This window comes from Myotis nattereri (assembly GCF_964212035.1).
Source record: "Myotis nattereri genome assembly, chromosome: 6".
Taxonomy (NCBI): Eukaryota; Metazoa; Chordata; class Mammalia; order Chiroptera; family Vespertilionidae; genus Myotis; species Myotis nattereri.
The window spans coordinates 41,079,777-41,106,367 of record NC_138081.1 but is presented as its reverse complement, the minus strand read 5'-3'; the positions used below and the strand labels follow the sequence as shown (position 1 = coordinate 41,106,367).

Sequence of the window (26,591 nt, the reverse complement as noted above, 5' to 3'; positions counted from 1 at the left end):
GAGGAAATACCTGGCCTTTCAAAACCAGCTTCTAAATTTTCTTTCTAAACTGGTCAGTCAGTATTTCTCTGCCCACAGACCTGCAGCTCCAGCTAATTTGGATAGTTCATCCTTGAGTAAAATTTGTGCATGTCCACCTGCCCTTCCCCAGTCTACCTCTACAGATGGCCCTTCACCTGAACCCAGCAGTTTCCCTCCTTTATAAAGCCTTTCTTGGCCATGGTACCCTAGAACCTTTATTGCTTTATGTGATCCCATTTCTTTTAGCAATTACCCATGGTACATACCATTTTTTCTGTGATTTCATTGTCTTGAATTGTTTAAGCCATTATTATTTACCTTTTTTAAAAAATATATATTTTATTGAATTTTTACAGAGAGGAAGGGAGAAGGATAGAGAGTTAGAAACATCGATGAGAGAGAAACATCGATCAGCTGCCTACTACACACCCCCTTCTGGGGATGTGCCCAAAACCAAGGTACATGCCCTTGACCGGAATCGAACCTGGGACCCTTCAGTCCACAGGCTGATGCTCTATCCACTGAGCCAAACCGGTTACGGCTATTTACCTTTTAACTGGGGATTTTTCTCCCCAACACTAGGGAGTGGCACATGTTAATTTCATACGTATTGAGAAGATGACCCCCTTAACCTAGCCTAATTTCAAATAGTGAGATATTCTGATTACTAAACACTAATAAGGTTTTGGACCACACTAAATCATAGAACACATTTTTTAAATGATTTCGATCGTAAGTTAGTCAATTGATGTTGGCTAAATTTAATGAAGGAATCAAACCATTAAATTATTTATTAGCACTGAACAGTTATTTTCATGAAATATGAAATCAGACATAATTCTTCTTCTCTCTTCATTGCCTATGCAGCATTGTGAAGTGTGTGAAAGTGAGGAGGGCAACATGGAATAGAGAATGGAAAGAACACTGGACTGGGATTTAGATGACCCAGGCTTTAGTCCTGGATCTCCTGCTAATTAGCTTTGAGAGTTTGGTCAAGTCTATTTGCTTTTCCTACCTCAACTGTTTTCATGTGTAAATAGAGAGAGTTGAATTAAGTAATCTCTAAGGTCTCACTCAGCTTTAAAATTCTGGGTATAGACGCACTTTTTAAAAATTCTTTAAATAGCCCAGCCAGTGTGGCTCAGTGATTGTGTGTCGACCTATGAACCAGGGGGTAATAGTTTGATTTCTGGTCAGGGCTCATGCCCAGGTTGCGGGCTCAATCCCCAGTAGGCGTCATGCAGGAGGCAGCCAGTCAATGATTCTCTCTCATCATCGATGTTTCTCTTTCTCCCTCTCCCTTCCTCTCTGAAAGCAATTCTAATATATTTTTTAAAATAAAATTCTTTAAATACATAAAGCAATTTCAGATAAACATTGATCAGTAATTCAAAAATCTCATCTATGCAATAATTACTATCTTTCCAACAAAACAGTTATCAGTACTGCCCAAATAGAAGTAACTTTCATATTTAGTCTTTTTTACTTTCGCTTATATTCTCCATAAGAAGTAAGTAAAGGAACAGAAAAACAAAGGGATACGATATTTTAGCAACTGCATTGGCATAGCACTGTTATAGTACATAGTACTGCTGTAATACTGTACCTATTTAATTATCTAAATATTCCTTGACTAACCAAGATTAACTATTTTGCCAAGAGTAGTAGCAATAATATTAAAGAATAGGTCCATTATGCATTATACATATAATGTATATAATCATACATTACATTTATTATATAATGTGCAACTGCTGAGGATGCTTGTTACATGGTCTTGGGCAAGTTATTCATGGTTCTTTGGTCTCCTATTTCTACCTAAATCATGAGAGGCTTGAGCTTACTATGAACCAGGGGATAACAGTTCGATTCTTGGTAACAGTACATGATCTCTTAAGACCACTTTATTGAATCTTCAGAATATCTCCTAAAGCAATGGCTTCTATAGTTGAAATTTGTTATATTTTTTTCTATAAAATGCAAAATTTTATCATACATCATTACAAAAGATTTCCAATTATAGACACTTTATCTTTGAGAATTTCTAATTTAAATTTGGAAGTGTGATGTAAACTTTTTGTAAAATTACTAAAAATATGTAAGTCTTGGGGAAAACAAAATAAACTAAATGGCTTTGGTGTGTTTCTTAACTAAAAGAGTAATTTTAAAAAAATCTTACATTTGTTATATATTTTCTTCACAGAATATTATAATTTATTCTATTATAATTAGAATATAAGTCTTGGAATTTGAAATGAAAATGCATTAATCCACTGAAAGAATCAGTTAATTTTAGATATGATCACATATAGGCATTTGTGATTTTGAACTGGAATAGTCAAAATAAGCTTCTTTGTTTTCATTTTTATTTGTTTATTAACTGAAAACTTAGGCACAAGATATGTATTAAAAAATTTCACAGATTTTTACATATACATGTTCATAGCAGCGTTATTCATGATAGCCAGGAGGTGAAAGCAACCCAAATGTCCAGTGATGGATGGATGTATAAACAAGATATGGTATATACATAAAATGGAATATTATCCAGCCTTACAAGGAAGAAAATTCTGGCATATGCTACAAAATAAATGAACCTTTTTTCAGTATGCTAAATGAAAAAAAGCCAGGCACAAAAAGACAAATACTTATATGAGATCTCTGCAGTAGTCAAATTCATAGAAACAGAAAAGGGCTAGGCTAGGGCAAAGGAGGGGATGAGGAGTTGTTTAATGATACAGAGTTTCAGTTTTGCAAGAAGAAGAAGTTCTGGAGATTGGTTGCACAATAATGTGAATATACTTAACACTGTTGAACTATACACTTAAAAATGGCTAAGGTGGTAAATTGTGTGTGTTTTTTATCAATTAAAAACAAATTTAACATATTATGTAATTAATATGATAGCACCTCTTGAAATTATCTTTATTCGGTGTTCAGTGATAAATAAGTTGATTCTTTTTAAAAAATATATATTTTATTGATTTTTTACAGAGAGGAAGGGAGAGAGATAGAGAGTCAGAAACACCGATGAAAGAGAAACATCGATCAGCTGCCTCCTGCACACCCCCTACTGGGGATGTGCCCGCAACCAAGGTACATGCCCTTGACTGGAATCGAACCTGGGACCCTTGAGTCCACAGGCCGACGCTCTATCCACTGAGCCAAACTGGTTAGGGCAATCAGTTGATTCTTTTATTTTTTCAACTTTTAGAAAAAATGGCTTTATAAAAAGTATGCGTAGCTGTTGCCTTAACAGAAGTCCCTAGGGGCTAGAGTAGCAGATAACAAGGAAGACAACCTTGCCTTTGTATTTTGCTTTCAAGTTTGACCAAGAACTTCACAACAACCTGGAAGGTAGTCCTGGCAAGCATTGTTATTTCCATGTGTGTGGAAGTCCTTGAGAGTCATAGAAGCTAAATAACTTACTGATGAACACTATATTGGAAATGGGTCTAAACAGGTCATTTTGTTACCCATCACACTAGCCAAGCAGGAAAGCAATAATCAGCCCTCTAACCTGTTTATGTTCTCTTATATTACCTTATGTATATTTTTTAATCCTCACCTGAGGAAATGTTTTTTATTGATTTTAGAGAGAGAGCGAGAGAAAGATTGTTTACCTCCCATATGTGCCCCAACCTAGGGGTCAACCTGCAACCTAAGTATGTGCCCTGATCAGGAATTGAACTCACAACCTTTTGGTGTACTGGACGACACTCCAACCAACTGAGCTACCCAGCCAGGGCTATTTTACTTTATCTTAACTGCTATCTCATCTACAAAGTATCACTATTTAGAATACTAAATCTGAGCAAAGTCATTATACCACCAGAGATAATCTAAAGAAAGACATTTGAAATGCTCAAAGAGGCTGTTGTATAAAATTAAATTAAAAAGTGATATTTATTGTGCTCGCTTCAGCAGCACATATACTAAAAAGTGATATTTATTTATATAAATTTATATATTTACTAGAGGCCTGATGCACGAAATTTGTGCAAGAGTAGGCCTTCCTTCCCCCAGTTGCCGGCACCAGCTTCCCTCTGGCACCCGGGACCTGGGCTTCCCTAGCAGCCCCAGCTTCATCTGGAAGGACATCTGGTCTAATTAGCATATTATGCTTTTATTATTATAGATATCATATATATGAATATATTGTATAATTTACATATAAAATATAAAAAGTGATATTTAGCTTGAGAAGATGAAGTTGACTTCCATATGGTAGAGTAGCTAGGACCTTAAAAAATATATCAAAGTGAATCATGAAGTGTTTGCCAAATTTTATAATATAAAAAATAGAAACTATTGTTAATTAGTGAAAAGGATTAAATTCAGGATGTACAGTGGATATTCAGCTTATAGAACTGTTAGCAAGAGAAGATTTTGGCCAAACTTCCCATTGAAACACATATATACACTCCAATTGTATCTTCAGTCTTTTTTTTTTTTCTAGAGGGAAACACCATTTCAATCTTCTTAAAGCCTTAAATTAATACCATTGGCAGCACAAAAGGGGAGGTTTGGACTCTGAATTTCTCACATTAGCACAGGGAGGAAGTTTCATGAAATTTCTGAAAATCTCAGCAAAATGTGAAAACTTGAGTGAGAAGGAAACTATTTACCTACATTCTATCTTGGCTCCCAGGATATGAGGCATTACTAGTATTCTTCTGTATTATATATATATATATCTTTTCCCCCAGATCTCTTCTTGTACCACATCTCCTCCCACCTGGGTATTGTTTCCTCTTTCCCTAGGAACTGGCTTTTATGAATATGCATTTCAAAAAAGTTAAATATATTGGGATAGCATTGGTTAGCAACATGTTTCAAGTCTACAGTTCTATAATGCATCATCTGTACATTGCATTCTGTGCTCACCACCCAAAGTCTAATCTTCATCCTCCCCATCCCTTCCCCTCTTGCCATTTTTTTTTAAGCCACAAATTTAGCTATCATCTGCACATGGTGAAACTCACTGCTACTTATTGAGCTTCTATTAAAGGACCATATGGACTATAGAATGCTGTAGTGTGCATTTTATACACCTTATCTTATTTAATGTTCATAGAATCCCTATAAGGTAGGTAGTATTTTACTCTTGTATGATGAAGAAATAGACCTAAAACTGCACAGCTGGGAAGTAACAGCTGGAATTGAGTCTTCTCCTTTATGTGAATGACCTTTTCATGCAGCAGTACAACCTCCCTATTCATCCAACAAATACTGCTTTATTGCCTGCTGATAACAGTGAACATTTATTGGATGCTTACTGAGTTCCAGGCACTGTGTCCAATGATTTATATGTATATTATTACATTTAATTCTCATTTTCCTTTTACCTACGTACTATTATCCCTATTTTCCTAGTGAGAAAACCAATTTTCCCTGGATTATCCATCTAATACCTACTCTCCCAAATTAGACCTCATAGTAATTAATCTTCAGCTTGAATCACATAGTCACTCATCCCATCTGTGTTACTGTCTTTTCTCCTTTGCAGCCTCTGAATGCATCCTTATTTATCTGCTCTCTGTGGGAAATCCTATAATTTCTCTCACTTTCTACTTTTATTCTGATCTGTGTTTAGACAAACTTGGAACCAAATTTCTTTTTTTCTCTGCTTTTTAACTTCTCCCTTCATTGTTTTAGCCTCTTTGGTGACTGTTAGAAACTGAGTTACATAAAACATTTTTTGCCCTCTTGTTCCAACTCTGCGCTGGACTCCTCTCAGGCCATTTGTTCCCTCAGACTTCAGATACCGCAGTTTACCCTCGCCTTGCTGGTGACTGTCTCCTTCCTGTCTGCCCATCACACACTGACCTCTTTGTCATTTTGTAACCCACTTTCTGCCTGGACCACCTCTCTATTCTGCCAAAGCTGTCCTTTCCTTAAATTCATCCAGGTGCTCATCCAAGCTCAAGCCATCATCATCCTCTTCCCTGTGTACCTAGGGGGTAAAAGAAATTTCCCTGCTCATCACACTGACTCGGTAGGAAATTAATGACTCTCATTTATCCACTAATTTCAGAATCTGTATTTTTCCCCAGAGTATATATCAGGTCGTTTCCTGTCCCATTGTATCAAGTTATGTGAAGACCCTTTCTCCTCCGTTTCTGCCTTTTTCACCCCACTGATGCCCAAGCTCTTACTTGGCTTGGAGAATACTATATTAAGCACCATATTTTAGATTAGTACCTAGAAGAGTCCTTATGGACTCTTATGGTGTTAGTTTATTCCTGTCATAGAGATAAAATCTTTCTCAACCTCTTCTTGACAACAGTTATTTACATTTTTTATTAAAAATTTATTTTAACAAAGGGCTGAGGCTGCTTATATATACCAGGTATTCTTATAGAGATACTTTAAGAAATAAGGGCCCTCATGACATTATAGTAAATGGAGAAAGACATGACTACCTCCGTAAGAAAAAGACTGCAGTTTGCCTTTGAGGTGCTTTTAAGTGCAGTGTCATATGGAATAACTATTATTTTTGTGTAGTCTGTAAAGGCAAATGGATTTTTAACAATATCACTTACATATCAATGATTCGTAGCCAGGTGTAAAGAAAATGGAGTTGATTTGACACTATTGGTTCTAACTTAAGGAGGATGAATAGTTTCAGAGAATGTGTTGTATATACTTCTTGATGTGTTGAATACCAACATTTCTAGTTGGTTGTCAGACTTGTGTTTTGCTTTTGTTTTTGGTAGGTGAAATAGACATACTTGTTAGAAGAGAAAGAAGTAGCTGATTTCAGGTAGATTCTAGGAAAAATTAATCAAACTTTTATGATTTGGTTATATAGTATATAAAGTAGGCCCATATTTCTTTATATATATATATATATTTCAGAGAGAGGAAGGGAGAGAGAGAAACATCAATGATAAGAAAGAATCATTGATCAGCTGCCTCTTGCACTATTCCTACTGAGGATCGAACTTGCAACCTGGCATATGCTCTGACTGGGAATCGAACCGTGACCCGGTTCATAGGTCAGTGCTCCACCACTGAGTAACACTGGCCAGGCAAACTAGCAGTTCTTCTTAGACTTTAATATGTAAAATCACTTGAGAATCATTAAAATACAGATTCTGGCTTAGTAGGTCTGGAGTGAAACCTGAGATTCTGCTAGCAAGCTTCCAGGAGTTGCTTTTCTGCTGGTGCATGGACCACACTTTGAACCAAAGTGTATTCCTAATTTCTTTGATAATCTGCTACTTGTACTACTATGGAAAAAGACAAATTTAAAAATGTTCTTCTGCTATTGATTTTAAAATATACTTAAGAAAGACAAACAATGGCATGAATTTTTATAGAACATTTATTTGTGGGTTTTTTGGTTTTTTTTACCCCAACAGGGACTGTATAACTTTTAGAACCATTTTGATCAGTAGCTGTTGCTCATTTTATCTGAATCAAAAGGGCAATTTAGAAATGTCCTGAATGTCTATTCTCATAGTAGCAGTAGCTATAATAATAGTAATTTATTTTCTAGATACTTTGTGACCTTCATTCAGTCTGCTAGTCCTCGGCCATTTGCTTGGTGCATCCACTGTACAAGCCCTTGTGCCTGTAGAGAAAACACTTTATTAATTTTTTGGGATGGGATATGATGGCGAGCTTAGACTAATTGTGGAAGAAAGTTAATGCTGCCCTAACGGGTTTGTCTCAGTGGATAGAGCGTTGGCCTGAGGACTGAAGAGTCCCAGGTTCGATTCTGGTCTCGATTCTGGTCAAGAGCATATACCTTGGCTGCGGGCACATCCCCAGTAGGGGGTGTGCAGGAGGCAGCTGATCGATGTTTCTCATCAATGTTTCTAACTCGCTATCCCTCTCCCTTCCTCTCAGTAAAAAAATCAATAAAATAAAATTAAAAGTAAAAAAATCAATAAAATTTTTTATATTTAAAAAAATAAAAAATAAATAAAACTTCCTGCAAATGCTAAAAAAAAAAAAAGAAAAAAAAAAAAGTAAGTAAGTAAGTTAATGCTGACTGGTAGAAATCCTGAGTTCTAAAAAGCTTTAAAAGATATCAGCCTTTCAAAAAAAAAGAGATCTGTTAGAGATATTTAAGGAAGTTGCTGATATGCACTGATAATTGGTTGTGAAAATTTATTATAGTTGTTTGCATATAAATAGAGGTTTCTAAAGAACTTGGGTTAATTAAAAACTATTGGATGGATTAGAATTTTTTTATTATTTATTACATCTGACTTACATTTTCTTTAAAACAACGTCTTGTTGTTTTTTAAAAACAAAACAAAACAAAAAACAAAGAAAAAAAACAGCCTCTCTTGCCCGGCATGGCTTAGTGGTTGAGCTTCAACTTATGAACCAGGAGGTTGAGGTTCAATTCCTGGTCAGGGCATATGATTTGGCTGTATAGTATAAACATATTCCTTTCCATTCCTCTCTGAAATCAATAGAAATATATTAAAAAAATAAAAAAACAGCCTTCCTAAATAATTCAAAATTCAGAGTTAGACTTGCTATGCATTTGCTCTCATGAATAAATTATAAAATGTTCTGTTTTCTCAGTTTAAACTTTTCCCTAATATTTATTGTTGATGGTAATTTTTCTTTAATTTGGTTTAACTCTTCTCTTGGAAGAGTGGTTGGATTATTGTCAATAATAATGATTATTGCCAACATTTATGGAGCTCTTATTCTGTGTCAGACACTGTACATGGAGTATTTTATTTCTCCTAAGAACCCCCCTTTTTATCATAAGGCCAGAGTAAGTAACTTGCTCAGGTTTATTCAGCTGGTAAATGGGGGAGGTAGTATTCCAATGCTGATGGCCTGACTTGAGAGTCCATACTCAGAACCTTGAGAATTCCTCTAGGTTAGGAAGAAAGGGCCTACAAGACATCAAAGAGCTTGACTTTTAATGAGAGGGTCTCAGATTATTCCTGACATAAGATACACTTGTGAAGATTTGGAATGGAGAGGGAAACGGTGCCACAGAAGGAATGACTTTGTGATATCCATGTTTACTAGGAAATTTCACATTTAATCAGCACACATCAACTCTCTGACATATTATTTCTTCACTAAAAAGAAAAGGACAGTTGATTCTGCATCTGTAGTGTCCATTGCCTACCCCATCATTTTGGAAAAATCTTACTCTCGGTTTCCATGATGTTATTCTCTTCCTTCTTCTCTGGCTACTTTGAAACCATTTACTTCTCCCAGTCTTCCCATAAGTGTCCCCCCCAGGATTCATTCCTTGCTCATTTTACTCTTTGTGCTCTTTTTATTCTATGTGCTCTTCTCCTTGTGATTTCAAACACGGGTGTGATTTTCATTGCCAGACTCCTATGTGTCTGCAGCCCTGGCAGTCCTCTGCGGCTGAGAGCCCACTGGATACTTCCTCCTACATGCCGCACAAGTACTTCAAACACAAGATGTTTAAAGTTTACCTGATCATCTCCTTCCAGATCTACTCCTTTTCCTTTATGCTCTGTCCTGGATCATGACTTCACCATCTATGCCACCAGCAACTCCAGAAATCTGGGAGTAATCCTGAACTTTCAGTCTCACCTCTTATATCCATATCAGTCACCAAGTCTATAGATTTATTCTTGTAACTTTCTTATCTGCCCATCTTTTCTATCACCAGTGCAGTTTCCATCATTTCTTGCAATTTAGTGGTCTCCAAGTTTGGCTGCCCATCAGAATCACCAGGGGCACTTGGAGATTATAGTGTTGGGTCCCACCCACAGAGATTTTGATTCAGTAGATCTGGGGTGGGGCCTAGGAATCTGTTTTTTAACAAGCAGATGATTCTTATCAGACTCTCCCAGGTCTGATCTAACCTATACATCTTCAATTTCCTGCCATCTCTCCTTGTATAACCCCTACTTCAGGCCTGCTCTGTTGCTAAAATAAGTGCTTTTTGCTTTTTGCTTTTGGGCTATATGTTTTGTACATATGTTTTTCTCCCTCCCTATTTGCTTGACAAATTTCTCTTTTATTCTTCAAGAATAAACATTGTTTATTCTCTCCTGTCCTAACATTGTTCTTTAGACTAGCCTCTGATATTGTTTTCATTATCCTGCACAGCAATTGATTTTTCATGTCTGTCTTCTCCTCTAATAGATGAGTTTTGAGAGGTCAAGGAACAAGTAACCTGCCCCAAATCACTTAGATCAGAAGAGGTGGAGAGCCTGACTTGAAAGTCTGTTCTATTTACCCTTAAAATCTCTGGGATTTTAAGATACAAATCAGGTTAGGAATAAAAGCCTATTGATGGGTCATGGATACCGACAATAGTATGATGATTACCAGAGGGAAGGGGTCTGATGAAGGCAGGTGGAAGAGGGTAAATGAGAGATAAATGGTTTACTTCCATAAGTAAATTAGACTTTGATGCACACCATGTAATGTTCAGATGATGTATTGTAGAATTGTGTACTTGAAACTATATAATTTCATTGACTAATGTAACCCCAATAAATTCAATTTAAAAAACCCTGTTGGTGGAGGGTTTTTTTAAGGGAAGCCCCATTTAAACAGATAATTTTTCTTCCCATTTTTTATAAAGGTATAATTTACACATAATAAAATTAACTCTAATTTTTAATGATGAATTTGTGAGGTTTTTTTTTTTTTTTTTTACTTTTTTTAAATTGTTTTATTGCTTAAAGTATTACAAAGAATATTACATATGTCTCCTTTTCCCCCCCGCCCCTGACAATCCCCTGTAATTTGTGAGTTTTGACACACATACGGTTGTATAAACATGACATGGCTTTAATACAGATAAAATTATATAATGTTTGTAAATAAATCAGTCCCACTTGGTATGAGCTTTATGAAGCAGCCACAGTGTTTTAAATAGAAAGTATTTCCCAAGAAAGAGTTAACCCTAAAGGGTCTGGGAGGGTTAAAGTAATGTGTCTTGGTAATTCTTTTTTTCCAATTTCAAAAAATTGATTGGAGAGAGAGAGAGAGAAAGAGAGAAACATCAATGTGAGAAACATAGATGTGAGAGAAACATCTCATGAACTTGCTCATGAACTAGACTTACTTGATTTAATATTTAGCTTTAGGTTTGCTTAAATTTACTTTAAAACCAGGATAGTGAACTCATTACCAAAAAATAAATTTCTACTTACAGAAAGAAAGACCCAATAGTTAGAATTTTCTGAATTTAGGGATAACTTAGCTTCCTAAAACTTCTCATTGGTTCTAATTCTGTACTCTGAAAATAGAGAATAAATCTAATCTTTCTTTAGATCCTTTGGTATGTGATGAAGTCTCTTTTTTTTTGCAGGCTAGACATCCTTCCTCCTATCCCATCACGCTTTGTGTCATGGTTTCCAAAGCATTCGTGGTCCTAGGCCAGGTCTGCCAGATGCAGCACCTAAGAAAATGTGAAACTTGGTTTCTTTGAGTGTCTCTTGGTTGTTTTTTCCTGTTAAGGGAACTTTTGTAGGTCTCTCATTTTCTTTCACTTGAATTCTATCTTAAAATATCATTTGTACCCATAATTTAGAAAGAAATTAGGAAACTTTCTCCCTTAATTTTTTTCCTTTTTATTAAATTTATTTGGGGTGACACTGGTTAACAAAATTATACAGGTTTCAGGTGCACAGTTCTATAGCACATCATCTGCACTGTATTGTGTGTCCATCACCATTTATCCCCCTTATGGCCTCCTCCACTTGCCTCCACCCTTCTCTCCTTCTGGCACACTGTTGTCCATGTCTATGAGTTTTTTCTCTTTTTGCTCAGTATCTCAAAATGAATGGACATGGTGACTGAGTGGCACTGGAATAGCTGGCAGGATACATGGGGCTATTGCTCCGCCTTCTTGGGCAAGTCTCTTAAGCTCTCTGAATCTAATTTTTAAGATAAAGGGATCATTTCTAAATCGTGCAAGAGTAGGCCCTCGAAGCCGCAGCTGCCTCATGGCCCGGATCTCTCCCCCCCTCCCCCCGCAACTGGTCCAGAAGGTCATCCAGAAGGTCATTCTGGAAGGTCTTTCTGCCGTCCGATCTAATTGGCGTATTAGCTCTTTATTATATAGGATAGGCTCAAAATAAGAGCAAAGTCACTAAGACACAAAGGCATAAGCATATTAATAAACCTATTAATACTATAAAGTATAAAATTGAGACAGTTTGATTAGAGTCAGTTTATATGTGTGCCATATAGACCTCCTCCAAAAAAACTTTTCAAACAGAGATTTCCCAAGAATGTTACATAAAGCCAGTTGAATTTTGATATTCCTGTTGACAGAATTTGACTCTAGTGGTGGCAGAAGGGACAGGATTTTTTAATAGAATCCCCCCTCCCACTAATAAATTCATGGTATTGGATCCCACCCATAACTGTGTAGGATTAGGATATTGACAACATACTAGAAAAATATATTCTTTTACTCTAATATGCATAATCTATATTTGGATTCAGTGTAACTTAAATGAATAGGGCACGTAATTTACAATTAAGTTATTTAAACATTTGATTTAATGAAAAACTGGATAATTCATTTTTAAAAATTTATTTTTATTGTTGACACTATTACAGATTTCCCCCATTTTTCTCCCTCTTTGCCCACCTCCTCCCCTGGCCTTCACCAGACTTTGGTCTGTGGCCATGGGCTATGTATATATGTTCTTTGGCTAGTCTCTCTACCTTCTTGATAATTCATTATGTTAACGTAATACAGATTATATAAAGCTTCAGTACTCATTATTTTCCTTGACTGTTCTATTTCCTTATAATTTAATTTTATTTTTTTTTTGGTTCAAGACTTGAGGGGACCTGTTAGTAATAGTGAATTTTCATATTGTTGTATAACTCTATTGTGATGCACTCAGTCCTTCTTTTTAGTGGAAAAGGAAACATGCTGGGCATTTGAATGTTGTTTGAGTACTAACTGAAATATTAATGCAAGTAAATTCAGAAGGACACAAATAACTGCAAAGGTGGGAAATTTCATGGAAATATTGTAGCATGGGAATTGTTATGTTGTTCAGGTCGCTGACAATTACTACAACTTTCATAATAATCATTGGAAGTGGAATTTTTGAGAGCTGGAAGGGCTAATTTGAGAAGGATCTTGTGTGAAATGTGGCCTCTCTATAGGCAGAAAGTGATTGTTAAGTGGTTGCTGCATGAATGCATGACGTGTGTTGTTGGGCAAAGAAGTAAGGGCATTACCTTTTTTCTCTTGGAGAAAGCATTAAAGACATTAAGCCTCATAGGGCACACATGTACTCACTAAATACCTGGTTGAGGTGGTGTTAACTTCAGGTTAAAGTTGTGTACCAACATAGAGGAGTATCTGGCAATAGCTGTAGGAAGGGGTTGTACACTGAAGAAGCCTTGAATATCAGTAAATGTGCAGTTGGATTTCACTGAAGGGATCGAGAATAAAGGACTGATATGAAAAAATCCACTCTTCATTTATTCATTAAATAAATTTTTAGGCGCCTTGATAGGCCTTGCAATATAAGAATGAAAGACCCAGCCCCTACCTTCAGGGAGATTACATTTTAAAGGAAGGTGACTGAACAAGGTGATGAGTGCTCTAATGCAGTGGTCGGTAAACCACGGCTTGAAAGCCACATGCGGCTCTTTGGCCCCTTGAGTGTGGCTCTTCCACAAAATACCACGTGCGGGCGCGCACGTACAGTGCAATTGAAACTTCGTGGCCCATGCACAGAAGTCGGTTTTCGGAAAGCAGATAGATGAAACAAGTGTACAAGACGGAGTGTGGATGGGAGAGTTGGAAGGTGTCGACCTCAGCGAATGTACCTCATCAGATTGAGGACGTTTTTAACAAAGGCCAGCTTAGGAGTACCCTAATTAAGTTAACAACAATGTACCTACCTATATAGTTTAAGTTTAAAAAATTTGGCTCTCAAAAGAAATTTCAATCGTGTACTGTTGATATTTGGCTCTGTTGACTAATGAGTTTGCCGACCACTGCTCTAATGGAACAGAAACATGTGCAGGTGCTTTGGCAGTATAAAATGGGTCTCCTGGTCAGTGAAAATTGCCTATTTTCTTGATCCGCTTTTCCTCACCTTCAATTCCATTCTTCCTCCTAATTATTATTTTAAAAAGTAACAATTTTCAGAAGTTAAAAAAACACTAAGGGATCACCTAGTTTCTTGGTATTTAAAAGTTGGTCCATGGAATATTAGCATAGCCTCAGTTGGAGCTTTCTAAAAAATGCAGAATCTTCCTAAAAATGGGTTACATCCCAGCCTTACTGAGTCAGACACTGCATTTTAGCATCTCCTTCCTCCCCAGGTGATGATGATGATGATTCTTCCTCCTCCTCCTCCTCCTCCTCCTCCCCCTCCTCCTCTCCTCCTCCTCCTCCCCCTCCCCCTCCCCCTCCCCCTCCTCCTCCTCTCCTCTCCTCCTCCCCCTCCCCCTCCCCTCCTCCTCCTCCTCCTCCTCTCCCTCCCCCTCCTCCTCCCCCTCCCCCTCCTCCTCCTCCTCCTCCTCCCCCCTCCCCCTCCCCCTCCCCCCCTCCCCCCCCCTCCTCCTCCTCCTGTTGGAGAAGCACTAATCTAGTTTACCCCATATCTGGTTTTATAGATGAAGGACATGAAGACATTGTGCCCATGCACATTATTGTTCAGAACATCCTTTGGAGATAGTAGGAATTCTGTGTGTGGATTAGAGTGAGAAATGATCTTTGATGTTAGAAATTAGAATCTCTTTACAGATGAATTTATCTTCCTTTCTTTGTTACATAGCTTATTTCTTAAAGCAGCTCTTTTTTCAATGTCATGGGAAAAAAAAGTACCTGCCCTCAAGTTTGTGGATAAGAATAGCACACTATAGCAGCTCCTCCTTTAGTGACCTGAAGTAGAGAAGGCTTTAAGGTTTAGGGGGTTTGTGTTAAACTTTTATATAATGTAGAAAAATAAAGATCTAAATAGATAAGTACCCCTAAATTTAAGGAGGCCTTTGGCATAGAAAGATATGATCAGAGAAAGATAAAATGCTAACATTAAGGAAAAGTGTACAATTACTGATAGGACCATAGTGACACAATGTCTTCAAACAAAAATACCACTCCTCCCTCCTATGAGAGATTTACTCTCTCTCCTGTTCTTTTAAGTGTTTTAGTTTATTTTAAGTCTGGAATACGTTCTGATTCAAATGGTAGAACCATAATTTCCATGAATAGACAGATAATAGACTTCCTATAAGCTATGAAATAAAGTCAGTTTTTCTTGTTCTCGTATTTGTTTTCTTTAAAGTCACTATTCTACCTTGATAGCAACTCTTATTTTATAGAAACCATAGTTATTATATTACTTCCTGACTTTGGAGACTGTGATTAAATATTTTTTCAGTTGTGTTTTATGTCTTGAATCTTATTTTCTTTTGATAGTATATAAAAACATTCATTTAGTTTTAAGTAAAATATTTTGAAATATAATTAATATGTAGTTTTATTAAAATGGACAGTTTAAAATACAGGACATTGTAATGAGCAAGTAAATTAAATTTATTTTGTTAGTTTTGGGAACTGGCTAAAAGGTAGAATTATTATTTTTTTTTTTACTATTTTAAAAGTATATAATATTCCTGAAAATAGAACATAGAAATGCTTTGCTTTACCAAGAAGAAATTAGACATTAGTTTCACAATCTTTTAAATGCTGTTTAACTTTTAGAAATATAAAATTTAATTTTAATATCTCCTTAAAATGTATTAGAAAATTAATTTTTGTTAACTGCATATTTCATTTTCATGCTTGTCTTAGAAATATTTTACTTCTGTTAGAACCTTTTTAAAATTGATTCATGGATGCCTATTTCAATATTAAGGACACTTTATTTATTTTAAATGAAATAGTGTGTTATATATATATTTACACATATGTAAAGTAAATGATTTATAGCTTTAGAGAAAAACTATAAATTGGTTATGTTTATGGGTAAAAAAGTAGACTCATATTCTCAAGGAAAATTTTGGAAAAATGTCTTGAATATGATGATTACCATTTAAATAAATTATAGAACTGTAATGATCTCTAAGTTAATATCCCAAATATAACTACTTTTGTCTTCAGTATCCAGAAATATCCCAGGAAATGGCTTTTATTGCTCCACACCTCTTCAGTTTACTAATTCTTTCCTGTCTTAAACATAGGAGGGAGCAACTTCCAAACTGCACTGATAAATTTCACATTTAATATGGAAGACAAGTTTCTCCTTAAAGTATTTTTCTGTCTATGAAGTGTCTCATTAACTTGTCATCTCATCCCAAGTTTGTTCTATATTTTTAGTAAGCTTTATTTCTTGTCTTTGTTCTCTAGGTTCTCTGTAAAACCTAACATGTGACATAAGTAACAAAACTTCGTTTTCAAAGCTGCTCACAAGACTTCGTCTTGTTTCTTTGGTTTTTATGTCATGTATTTTTGTTGGGACTCAGAGGACAATGATCTGTATTTGGTCAATTTCGGAAAACCAAGTTGAAACACAATTCCTAAAAAATTCATTTTATAAAACATATTGTTTAATGAATTTTATGTTATTTTGTTCTCCCTGTAGATAAACGTGTGGAAAATTGGCCTCTAATGCAGTCTCCATGGCCTACGCTTTGTATAAGTACTCTTTATCTCCTGTTCGTGTGGCTGGGCCCAAAGTGGATGAAGGCCAGAGAACCTTTTCAGATGCGCTTAGTACTCATTGTCTATAATTTTGGGATGGTTTTGCTTAATCTTTTTATCTTCAGAGAGGTATGTTTACTAAACTCACTTTATATTTCCCCTGGGTTATTGGAAATTAAAAAAAGAGAATATGTAAAACCATCATTGTAACATTGTACCACAAAGTACCTTAGTTACTCGCAAGCATGTCAAACTCAAAGGCTAACATGGGCCAAATAAACGAAGCATGCGACCCGTGGGCCACGAGTTTGACATGCTTGCTCTAAAAGTAAATTTTATATTATTGACATTTTCCATTTTTGGACAATAAAAATATAAAACATACATAAGGTATAGGACAGGTGTTTAAAGGAAATTTTGAAGTAGGCAGACTGGGTTCTGAAATAACCCTTATGAGTTATTCTGACATTGGAAATTATTTAACTTTTCTGAGACTCATTTTCCCACAAATGGGGAAAATACCTACCTCTAGGGCAGTGATGGCCAACCTATGACATTTTTTTGGTTGATTTTTCTTTGTTAAATGGCATTTAAATATATAAAATAAATATCAAAAAAATAAAAATTTGTTTTACTATAGTTGCAAATATCAAAAAATTTCTATATGTGACCCGGCACCCGAGTTAAGTTAGGGTTTTTCAAAATGCTGACACGCCGAGCTCAAAAGGTTCGCCATCACTGCCTAGGGTATCAGAGATAAAAGTGAAGTAACTTTTGCATAGTATTTAGCACATATTAAGTACTCAGTAAATAGTTGCACATATTTATTTATAATTCTTACTCAGCAGTTTCAGGTTCGTAACTGATCAAACTATGCAGATGTAAAATACCAATTTCAAATTAAATCCTATTATATAATGTCATTGTAATTTGGATTGAAGGTAAAATGAGTTCACTGTTATACAACTATTGCTACTAATCATTGTATACTTTTCTTGGCACTAGCAAATTCTTTAATTGACAACTTAGGCTACGGAATCTCAACTTGGTAAAAACCTTTTATTTATTTGGTACTTTTACCTAATTTGTTAGATACAAACCACTTGAGATCAAGAATAAAAATCAATACAACTCTTAGATCTGAGGAATGGTCAATCAAAATTTCTCTTAATATTATGAAGTAGATAGAATTGATGTCTTAGTCCAAAAATTACATGTGATTTTTAATTTATTCTCAGTTTCAGAAAATTGAGACAGTAAATTGTAAATATTCCAACACATTAAATATTTAATGCATTTGAAATATTTTAGATAATATTACTTTTAAAAATAATTTCAAAGATTGCATATTGTATTTAGGGCTCTTAAATGCTGTATCTACTAAAACTTTACTCCCAATGTTATTCCCTTTTTTTCCAGTTATTCACGGCATCCTATAAAGCAGGATATAGCTATATTTGCCAGAGTGTGGATTATTCTGATAATGTTAATGAAGTCAGGGTAAGTACATTAACTCTTAACCACAGAAGATTTAATTTTATAGTCTCCAGTCTGTGAAAAACATACTTTTATATAGTGGTAGAAGTGTACGGGATTGTTTTGTGTCAGTAAAGCTATTTTTTTTTCAAGTACATAATTAAAAATCTGTTTTCTTACCTACCGTGTTTTGCATTTGGTGTGTGAGTGTGAATACATGTTGGGTTACTAGATTGCAGTACTTTAAAAAAAGTTCTATGCTTAATGTAAAGATATTTTAGATTTTTGTTGTTTTTGGTCAAGAATAGAAATTCATAAAGAGATTCTAATTTTTTGTTAAGAAGGTCTGAGGAAAAACAGATGTTTTATAGTATACCACAATTTTTATAGGTATAGACTCAGTTTTTATTATATTTGCAGAAAAATAAACCAATAGTAATAGAATGTTACCATATTTTACTCTCTAATCACCTACATTAATAAATTTACCATTTTATTCAAATGGAAAAAATAATAGTTATTTTATTAAGTATTTATCAAACTGCTCTTGTGTTTGTGGTTCATATTTAAAGATATACACACATAAAACATGTAAACATGTTATATGTTTTATGTTACATGTAATATACGTAGTAATAATGTGATATGTAGTAGCTTCCCTTGAAAACACTAGCTTTTTGGAATTGGGGTTGGATAATATAAATATCAATAGTCATCAAGATCCAAGATCAAACTGCTTTAATGTACTTACTATGATATGTCCATGCCTTCATTTCCTTATTAGAAGATTTATGTGCCGATGAAAAAAAATCACTCCTTTGGTTGTCATAATTCGTTTTATTCATTTAGCATATGTGTACTGAATATCAATTATATGCAGATAGTGTGAGGGCCACTGAAGACACGGAAAAGACAGGGGAACCCTGCCTTTATGGAGTTGACATTCTTGTGAATGGTGGCAGAGGCAAACAATAGTCATGTAACAAATGGGAGGCAAGAAAATCAGACCTGTGGTATGACTGAAAAGGATGAGGGGAATACTTCATTTAAATTTCTTGGCTAGGAAAAAAAAATTTTCTGATAACCATATTGTCAGAGAACCTCCTCAGGGAGAAGAAAAGGAAAAAGTGTTTAACTTGCTTTCTTTTAGGACTGCACTTAGAAAAACCCCTTGGGTGAAACAACAAACTAATATTTTTAAGATAAAGATTTAAAATATCGCCCTGGCCTGCATAACCAGTCACTTCTTCAAGAAATTAGCTATTGTGAGACTGTAAACTAGGAGGAGAGAGAACCAGAGTTTCGCAACAGATTGCATGTGAAATTTTCCTCCCTGTCTCTTCTCCTCTTAATATTAGATGTAGTAGAATAAATATTTTACTCAGAGACTTGTTTTTGTATTTGTTGTTATGTAGCCAAGAAGTATCACTTTTCAGTTTGATGTAGCTATTCAAAGGTATCTAATACAGTTTGCAAATGAAAGATAGGAATTATTTATTACTATTCATAAATTGTGGCTAATTTAGAGGCCCAGTTTTTTTGGGGGGAGGATAAGGCATTATCTTTTACCTTCTAGGTAAAGTTTACTATGCCAAAATGGTTACTTTATTTTAAGGTACTAACATAATAGTGAATATTAAATATATTGTGTTGCTGTGAGTAGTTAACTATTTTAAGCCTATTTTTAACCATATTATTATGCAAGCAAATTCAGTGAATAATTCTCAATCTGTAAATAAAAGATTTTATTTTCTCTTTGGCCCACACTTTATGTAATTTTGTTTTTCAAAAGAAAAAACAAACAACCAAAACCCCATGCTATCCAACAGGTGCAGGGATAAAATAAGGGATCTGTTAACTCTAAAACGTCTAAGCCTATGAATGAATCTGTTAGACAACACCTGACACACAAAGGTTTATTCAGTTAGGTACTCCCTAAGGCATATATCACAAAAAGTACTTGACATAAAAAGTTGAGTTTAGGCTTCTGTTATAATAGAATTCTTTAAAATACTTTAAAACATATATACAGAGGTCACCTCTCACTGGATCCTTGGCTCCTTAATCTCAGCAGTATAGTAATCCTTCTGTACCATCTGGTGTCTTAATTAGAGCCCCCCAAAGAAAAGACTTATTTATGTAAGCAGGATTATATTTATGACCTAGGAAATGTTTGTTGTTTCTGTTTATTTATTTTAATCTGCTATTTTAAAGATTTTACTGCCTAATGCATACTTCTGTGATTAGGTACTTTGTTGCATGTGTTAAAGTGAAAGAGAGAGAGATAGACACTAACAGAGACTGGTTGCTATCCATAAACGTACTTACAAGAATATGAAGTATAATATAGACTAAGCATGAACGATTGAAGTGCAATGTACCTATACAAAGTAAATGCCTCAGTTTCTTTACCAAATTGAAAAACATAGCAATGTGAATGTATTTACAGCTCTTGGTACTGCAGCAGTTTGGTACTGTGTGGATCCAGCTATGTATCATGAAATATTTTCTATATTGTTAGTACAGAGTAGAAACAGATTTGGACTCTGGTCTTTCTCATTTTCCCCCCATGGGTAGATGCCTAGATTTCACACCTTCTTAAGCAAAAATGATTTCATTCCTCGTACATTTTGTGTAGTGAAAATTATTTAGGACTTGTATACAATGAGTAGAAAACTATATGATGATACCAATAATAATGCTTTTCTTTCTTTATACAGATAGCTGCTGCTCTGTGGTGGTACTTTGTATCTAAAGGAATTGAGTATTTGGACACAGTGTTTTTTATCCTAAGGAAGAAAAACAACCAAGTCTCTTTCCTTCATGTATATCATCACTGTACAATGTTTACATTGTGGTGGATTGGAATTAAGTGGGTCGCAGGGGGACAAGGTGAGCATTTTCAGAAACATATCTGCATTTATTAAATTATGTAAATATGTTGGATGGAAAGTAATGAGAACCTGGGAATTTGAGTTGGTCCATAATTTAACTTGCTTTCATGATTATTTCTGTATTAATTTCATTGTAAAGAAATTTGAAGAAAGTAAAGCTTTAGCTTTACTTGCCTGTGACTTTTTGCCTGTGACTACTTTAACACTAAAGATTTGCCCCAGAGATGAGCATAAAATAATTATAAATGTAGAAAATAATATTTTGATGAGGAGCAGTTCCAGTAGTTTTCATCCAAAGGATATCAAGATAGAGCTTCTCAGTCTGAAGGCTCCATTCCAGTTTAAGCCAAGAGCCCACTCCTGCTCTATAATATGCCGTAAAATCAGCATGTTGATTCTTACCCAAAGGAAATTATATATTGCTTTGTTAATGTTAAAGATAATCTGAATTCATAGTTTGGCTAAGATCTGCCTCTAGCTTTTCAGATGCCTGTAGATTGAAGATGATTTACATTCCTCTGATGAGGACCCATGGTACAAGACATTATAGTACAGTTCACCACACTTAAAATTATTTAGAAGCCTAAGAAATATTTTTGTAGGTATTTATATTGGCACATCTAAAGGCAATAATGAGACATTTGAAAATTTACTTAAACCATTATATGTACCATGACTTCCCCCCTCAAGAATAATAGGATGAAAAGTAATACAGGTAATTCTATATTGGGGCCCACTTAAACTACTGGAGTACCCCACTTGAAAGCTCACTATTTTGAAAGTCCTTTGCATTTGGAGAACATCCATTTTATATGTTAAAACCTGAGTGTAAACATTAAAAATATCTAGCATGCTCTGACGAGAAAGCTTTTCAATAATACTATTTTACAACATTTATTCCTAATCTTTACTCAAGATTGTTAGGAAATAAAGTAGACTCATTTGTTTCATATCCAAATAGTTTATTGACCAATAAAATTTTCTCTAACTTGTAATTTCCTCTTTTTTTAAAGCATTTTTCGGAGCCCAGCTGAATTCCTTCATTCATGTGATTATGTACTCATACTATGGGCTAACTGCATTTGGCCCATGGATTCAGAAGTATCTGTGGTGGAAACGATACCTGACCATGTTGCAACTGGTGAGTAAAATGCTTCTAAAGTTTCTTCTGGCGCAACACTGAACATGTTTGAGTTTATTGTAAAGTGCTGAGTGATTTTTGACAATTTTCTATTAGAAATTCAACTCTATGAGCCAGCTTTGGGAGTTGAGGTTGCTTGGCTCTGAGCTACCTGTTCATAGACTTATGGGTTATGGCCACTTGCTTTTTAAATGTCTTTAAAAGACTAGACTAGCTCTTGTCTAAGAGAATATTCTTTAAAAATAAATATCTGTGAAGTGGGTGAGTAAAGATCTAAGCACACCACAAAGTACATAGACTCATATATGTCTAGAAAAATAATATAACTCTTTCTTAGGTGATTTTAAAAATATTTACTTAAAATATTATTTTTCTCTTCATCCTGTTTGCTGTTCCAGTTCTCAGTAATTGTTAACAAATCCCATACATTTAGAATAAAAGTTGAAGAAAAGGCATAGAGCCAAGAAAGGGTTGAGGTAAAGGAAGGGAACAAGGACTGGAGAACTCCTCTTATTTCTCCAACACCAATTACTCAGAGAGCAGAGCTAAGTATTTTCAATTGCTAGTCTTTGGAGTAGACAGTTTCCAGCACATTCCCAGTAGGACTTCATATAGCATTTGGGTGCTTCAGTGTAACATTCAGAGCTAGGCACTAGCCCAATAATGAAACTGGAAACCCAGACCAACCTGGTAGTATTCTTCAAGCCTTGGAATTTATTATAATTTGCTTTAATCATAGCATGCACACAATTTTATCAGTGAAATCACATTTGGAAATATTATCCATCTCTGCTTTAAGTTGCCAAACAGCTGGCTAACCAAACAGGAAACACAACTTTTGGCGAATGCTGGTGTGAAGGATTCATTTGTAATTAAAATGCTACAGGAAGCTTCCTTCAGTTTTTGTGTAAGCTGTTTATACAGTTTGTGTAATTTATTTCTCTTAGTAATTAGTAAGTGGTCCCAAGAAAATGAAGAGATTACAAAAATCACATGAACTATTGATACCTATTTTGTTGGAGCCTGCACCTGACTCTCCTTGAGCGATGCTGTACTCAGTCACACCCACAGACACACCCTTTTTCGGTGATGCCAGTTCAAGAACCATTGTGAAATCAAAAGTTCTTAAAATCTGGATTTGCCATGGAAAATTTTTAAAGTGTTTAGCGTGATATAAGTTTGGGGCTTACCTGGAATAAATTACTTTAATAATATTTGATATAATAATACTGATAATGATATCCTTAAAGAGAAACCACAAAAGTCCATTCCAAATAGGATGTTAATTTATGAAAGGTAGTGTATTTCCAGTTCTCACAACAGATAATCATGTAGGCTGATCTTGTAAATACATAACACTGGTTAACACCATGAAATTCATAATTTTTATCTTGAGAACCTTTCATTTATTAATATATTTGAATTTAAACTGATTTGCCTCATCTTAATTAAAAGCATCTTAATTTTGGTTTTTCTCTTTTTAAAAACTCTTCAAGTTGAAAGTGATTCTCTCTTTTTGCACTATTTTCAACTACCTACTAAATTTTACCAAAGATCTTAGCTTTTAAAGAATAGTGTTAATTCAAATGCCTATTACTTGCCTGCTATTTTGTAAGAAGTTCATTTTAAAACTATAGATACCAATTTACTGACAATTTTGTGGAAAGAAATAGGTCTAAAATGTGGGAGCAACACCAAAATTGAAGAGCCTCCAATACTATTACTTTACTCTCTTAGGCCACTGATATTCTCTCTCATTAGATGATATTATTCACTAGAGGCCCAATGCATGAAATTTGTGCATTGGTAGGGATCCTAGTGGCTGCCAGCTGCCCTCCGGGGCCTCCCTCCCTTCCCCCGGTTGGCCCTGCCCCCAGTTGAACTCCCAGAAGAACTCCCTGTTGGGACAATTTGCATACTATGTTTTTATTATATAGGATTATTATCCAGCAGATATTCATTGAGTCCAGACACTGTGCCAAAGACTCAGGAATCATCATAGCAAAAACAGTGTCCTGCCCTTTGGAGTTACATACAAGTGGAAAGATGGGTGATCCAGAAGTCAATTTTTGATAGCTGTCATTCTTATAAAGGAAAAACCCACACAAAACAAAAACCCTTTGGTGAATGAGATTGAAATGGCCAGTTGGGTGGAAGCACTTTAGTTCTAGTCATCAGGAAGCCTTGCTGAGGAGAAGGCGTTTGAGCAGCTACCTGAATGAGCAAGAGCCAGGAGTGGGAGCCAGAGAACTGTTAAACTTTGGATAAGGAGGCAGAATTTGGGCCTGTCAGCTATCTAGAAGATTCTGAAGTTGTTTGCTATGCATTTGCTTCTGTTTTCCAGGTTCAGTTCTTTGTGACCATTGGACACACAGCAATGTCTCTTTACACGGATTGCCCCTTCCCGAAGTGGATGCACTGGGCTCTGATTGCCTACACAATCAGCTTCATATTTCTCTTTCTCAACTTCTACATTCGGACATATAATGAGCCTAAGAAATCAAACACTGGAAAAACAGCTGTGAATGGTATTTCAGCCAATGGTGTGAACAAATCAGAAAAACTGGTGATAGAAAATGGCAAAAAGCAGAAAAATGGAAAAGCAAAAGGAGAGTAAATTGAACAAGGTCTTAACTGCTGTTGACAGTGAGGAAGCTCCCATTTCAGATAAAATTTCAGGGAAAACAAGCAAATGAGGGTTTGGGGTGGGGAGAAAAATGGCAAATGTGCTCTTATGTATTAGTGACCTTTAGATTGAGTAAAGTGTTAACTATGATACCCAGATGTTTTATTTATGAAGTTTTTATTTTAAACATTTTTTTTATTAGCTTTCATGTTGTCCAGACCAAAGCAATTGTTATGTGACTTTGGAGGCATCGTTTGTCTATTGCATGAAATTTCTCATGTATCTTACATGCAGTTATTCTTCAGTCCGATGATCACAGAAACACAGTCTTTATGAGTTTTTTGGCTAAATTACTAATTACCTACTGATTAAATCAGTTACTATACATTTGCTGGTCCAAAGCTAGAAATGCAGATACTTTAAAATTTGCACATTTGAATTCGTTTGCTGACTGGAATGATCGAATCTCTCCACCTCTGGTTTGAATATACCTTTGTGGTTGTAATTAAATTTTTAAAATCTGATGATCTCTGTAGACTTTTAGAGGCTTGATGATGATGGTGTTGGTGAAAATAAGAAAGAATTACAGTAAAATCCTGTCTGGTGACCCAGAGGTCACCGTGACTTGTGGCACAAATCACTGCGGGAAACAGTTTTTGTGAAAAGGCAGCCTTTCAATATTTCTATGACTATCAGAAATACATTATGAAAATTAAGATTATTGTCTGATTGGAACATGAAACAACTCATGTCTTTATTGGTGACATCATAAATAGTTACATTCATGTGCTGTTAGGAGACAGTATGTTGATTTTTACCAGACTTCTAATGTTTTGATTTGCGGCTGTTAACCGATTTTTCATATGTGGAAATATACCTACCTCTTCTGTTGGAAAGAACATTTAAAATTAAATAAATTTTAATTAAAAAAATCAAGGAGTCCTCTATTGTAGATCTTAATATTGACTATCCAATCCACTAGTATTTTTTTTTTTTTTTTTGCTTTTTTACAAATGGGCATACACCAAATTTTTCTGTGAAACTATTCTTCTCTTTCAATGTGTTTAATTTTGGAGTGATATTTTTCTTGTGACAGAGTTGCAAGGTCTTATTTATTAACTAGATATGAAGTGTAAACCCATTTTGGTGCAATATTCCTGGCTCCTTGGTGCTCAAAAAATCATTAAATTCAGTGCTTGATTGTTACAAGGTGTTAATTGTTAAGACACAAAATGAATAAAAATGAGAGTAGTCAGAATCAGAAAGTTAAATTTGCTGTTTACAAATGAAGTATTTCATGTAATGTAAATGAACAACTGGAAATTCACTAAGAAAGAGAAGTTGTACAGTGTCTTATTACATAGGTCAAATTGTTAGGGGTGTTGCACAGGAATCATTATGGGAAGAGAAAATGTAACCTCTCCCCCCTCCCAAAAAAAAACAAAAAAAAAACAAAAACGAGAGCATGAATCTTTCTAAGCATCTCAAGATGTCAAAACTGCATGTGCAGGATGTATGCTGTTTGTGCAGACCAACTATTTCAGAATATTTGTAAACTTTAAAATATTTATTGTGCATTAAAATTACACACTTTTCCCCCAAAAGGTATGCAGTCATGAAAATTATAGAAAATTTGCAAGAAATATAGTTGTTTGGTCTAAGAGGATTCAGCACCTGTGTTTTTGCTGCTCAGTGTGTAATGACTAGAGATTTGTAAATCTTTGTGAACATTCTGTACTGGTTCCCCAGAGCTATTTGTTCCCTGCTACCTGATTTCAGCACAATAAATATACTGCTGTGGGAAAAATGACATTTTGTTAGTCAGTTTAT

General features: G+C 35.1%; 1 protein-coding gene across 1 annotated transcript in view; it reads left to right on the top strand.

Moving 5' to 3' along the window:
* ELOVL4 (ELOVL fatty acid elongase 4) overlaps nt 1-26,219 on the top strand; it is a 34,855-nt gene extending 8,636 nt beyond the window's left edge. The window contains exons 2-6 of the mRNA XM_081094773.1: nt 16,566-16,753; nt 18,044-18,124; nt 20,821-20,992; nt 22,008-22,135; nt 24,480-26,219. Coding sequence (XP_080950899.1) covers nt 16,566-16,753; nt 18,044-18,124; nt 20,821-20,992; nt 22,008-22,135; nt 24,480-24,752 — 842 coding nt within the window. The 3' untranslated portion in view covers nt 24,753-26,219. The remainder of the gene's footprint in view (nt 1-16,565; nt 16,754-18,043; nt 18,125-20,820; nt 20,993-22,007; nt 22,136-24,479) is intronic.
* The last annotated feature ends 372 nt before the right edge of the window (nt 26,220-26,591 follow it).